Source organism: Antrostomus carolinensis, unplaced genomic scaffold (assembly GCF_000700745.2).
Source record: "Antrostomus carolinensis isolate BGI_N321 unplaced genomic scaffold, ASM70074v2 scaffold10759, whole genome shotgun sequence".
Taxonomy (NCBI): Eukaryota; Metazoa; Chordata; class Aves; order Caprimulgiformes; family Caprimulgidae; genus Antrostomus; species Antrostomus carolinensis.
Window position 1 is genome coordinate 11,615 of NW_010336467.1, and position 1,555 is coordinate 13,169.

At 41.6% G+C, this 1,555-nt stretch overlaps 1 protein-coding gene across 3 annotated transcripts in view; it reads left to right on the top strand.

Annotated features, from left to right (window-relative positions):
- Positions 1-1,488: 1,488 nt before the first annotated feature.
- The window catches only part of G3BP1 (G3BP stress granule assembly factor 1), a 10,214-nt gene continuing 10,147 nt past the window's right edge, over positions 1,489-1,555 (top strand). For all 3 annotated transcript variants that reach the window (XM_010174866.1, XM_010174867.1, XM_029086704.1), the window contains exon 1: positions 1,489-1,555. This exon is cut by the window's right edge and continues 58 nt beyond it. In XM_010174866.1, coding sequence (XP_010173168.1) covers positions 1,489-1,555 — 67 coding nt within the window.

A 1,555-nucleotide genomic window follows, 5' to 3' on the forward strand; every position in this document is an offset into this window, starting at 1 on the left:
CTAGAGAAGGTTTGTCCTAATCTACTGCCTGGGCATGAACTTTGCAGACTCCATCTGGAGTAGTCTGTGATGGAGGACTATTTAGTTTGACTTCCTTTTTTTTAGTTGTTGCTGCCACTTCTTGGAGCTATTTGTAGTTGTGCAGTCTTAAATAAAAACAGGTTAGTAAGTTATGACCCCTGAATTGTTTTATAAAGGCTCAAGTTAGTATTGTGTTGGTTTTGATTTGGATGACACACCTGAAGTATGTGCATATTAAATTTGTGTAACCTCTTAAAGTGTTGTGTAGGGGAAGGGATTGGGGATCAGTAGTGAGGAGAAAGTCCTTTCAGCTGCTGCTTGTGGTCTTTTAATGCCCTTTTGGTTAACATCTGCTTGGCTCACTGCAGGTAGCACTTCCCTAGCTCTTTACTGTCAGCATTATAGGGCCTGAATGGTTGCAGGAAAATCAACTATCATATATAGTCTGTGATAGATCAACAGCAAAACTGTCTGCTAAGCAGCCATTCTGCTACCTATTGGTATAATCGAGTATGAAGCAGAAAAATCTACTTTTGTTTCTGTATTAGGTAGCAAGAAAATGCTCAGAAATCAGTGTTTTTTCCCTACCAGTTTGAACCTGTTTTGTATGAGTATGAACAGTGTGTATGAGTATCTGAAAGCAAGGCAACACAGAATGTGCTTTGGTTTTGACTGACCTGGACTGAAGATACATGTGTTGTGTAATCTACCTGCAAAGACTTTCTTTTTGTAACTTACAGATCCATGGAAATGAGGTGGAAGGTACCTAAATCGATTTGTACCTGGGTGGTATATGATTTGTATGGGTGGTGCTGTTCCTTTGACTGGTCTTCTGCCTTTGTGAGAGGTGGTTTGCTGAGTTGGAAGCAAGGGAAGAACAGCATGCATTTGTTTATGGGATAGTAATTTTAATATAATCTGATATTCCTGTTCAGTGCTTGTCACTCCCAAGGAAGGAGTGCTGCACTGCTGATAAAAATAGATTGGGCTTGTTCTGACCTTTAAAAAAAATAGTCCTAATACACTAGCACAGGCTTTGCCTTAGAACATCTGACTTTTAATTCTGATTGTGAAGTCGAGTGAGGTAACTCCAACTTGGATCGACTGTAAATGACTTAACCACCTAGCAAATCCTCTTGAAGAACCATCCTTGCTTGCCACCTGCCTTTTACTTGAAGGGATGTAGGATGATTAAATGGTGGCATGTTATGAGGTAACCTCCCTTGCCCATGCAGCCTCTCCCACTGTTGGTTTGGTACCCACTGGTCCTCTCCTCAGCACCAGACTGATAACTCTGAAAACATGTTGGTTAAACTGCTGACTGTAGTAAAACAGCTCATGGGTTTTGGTGCGTGCTTTCCCCTGGGATTCTGTGGCTTATGCTATCAGTATGTGGACAGCAACGTCAAATACTCGTGTCTTATGGAACTTTTGATTTTTTTCCATAGTTTTCAGTTGACCAAAGAAATGGTGATGGAGAAGCCAAGTCCCCTGCTGGTCGGGCGGGAATTCGTGAGGCAGTACTATACTCTGC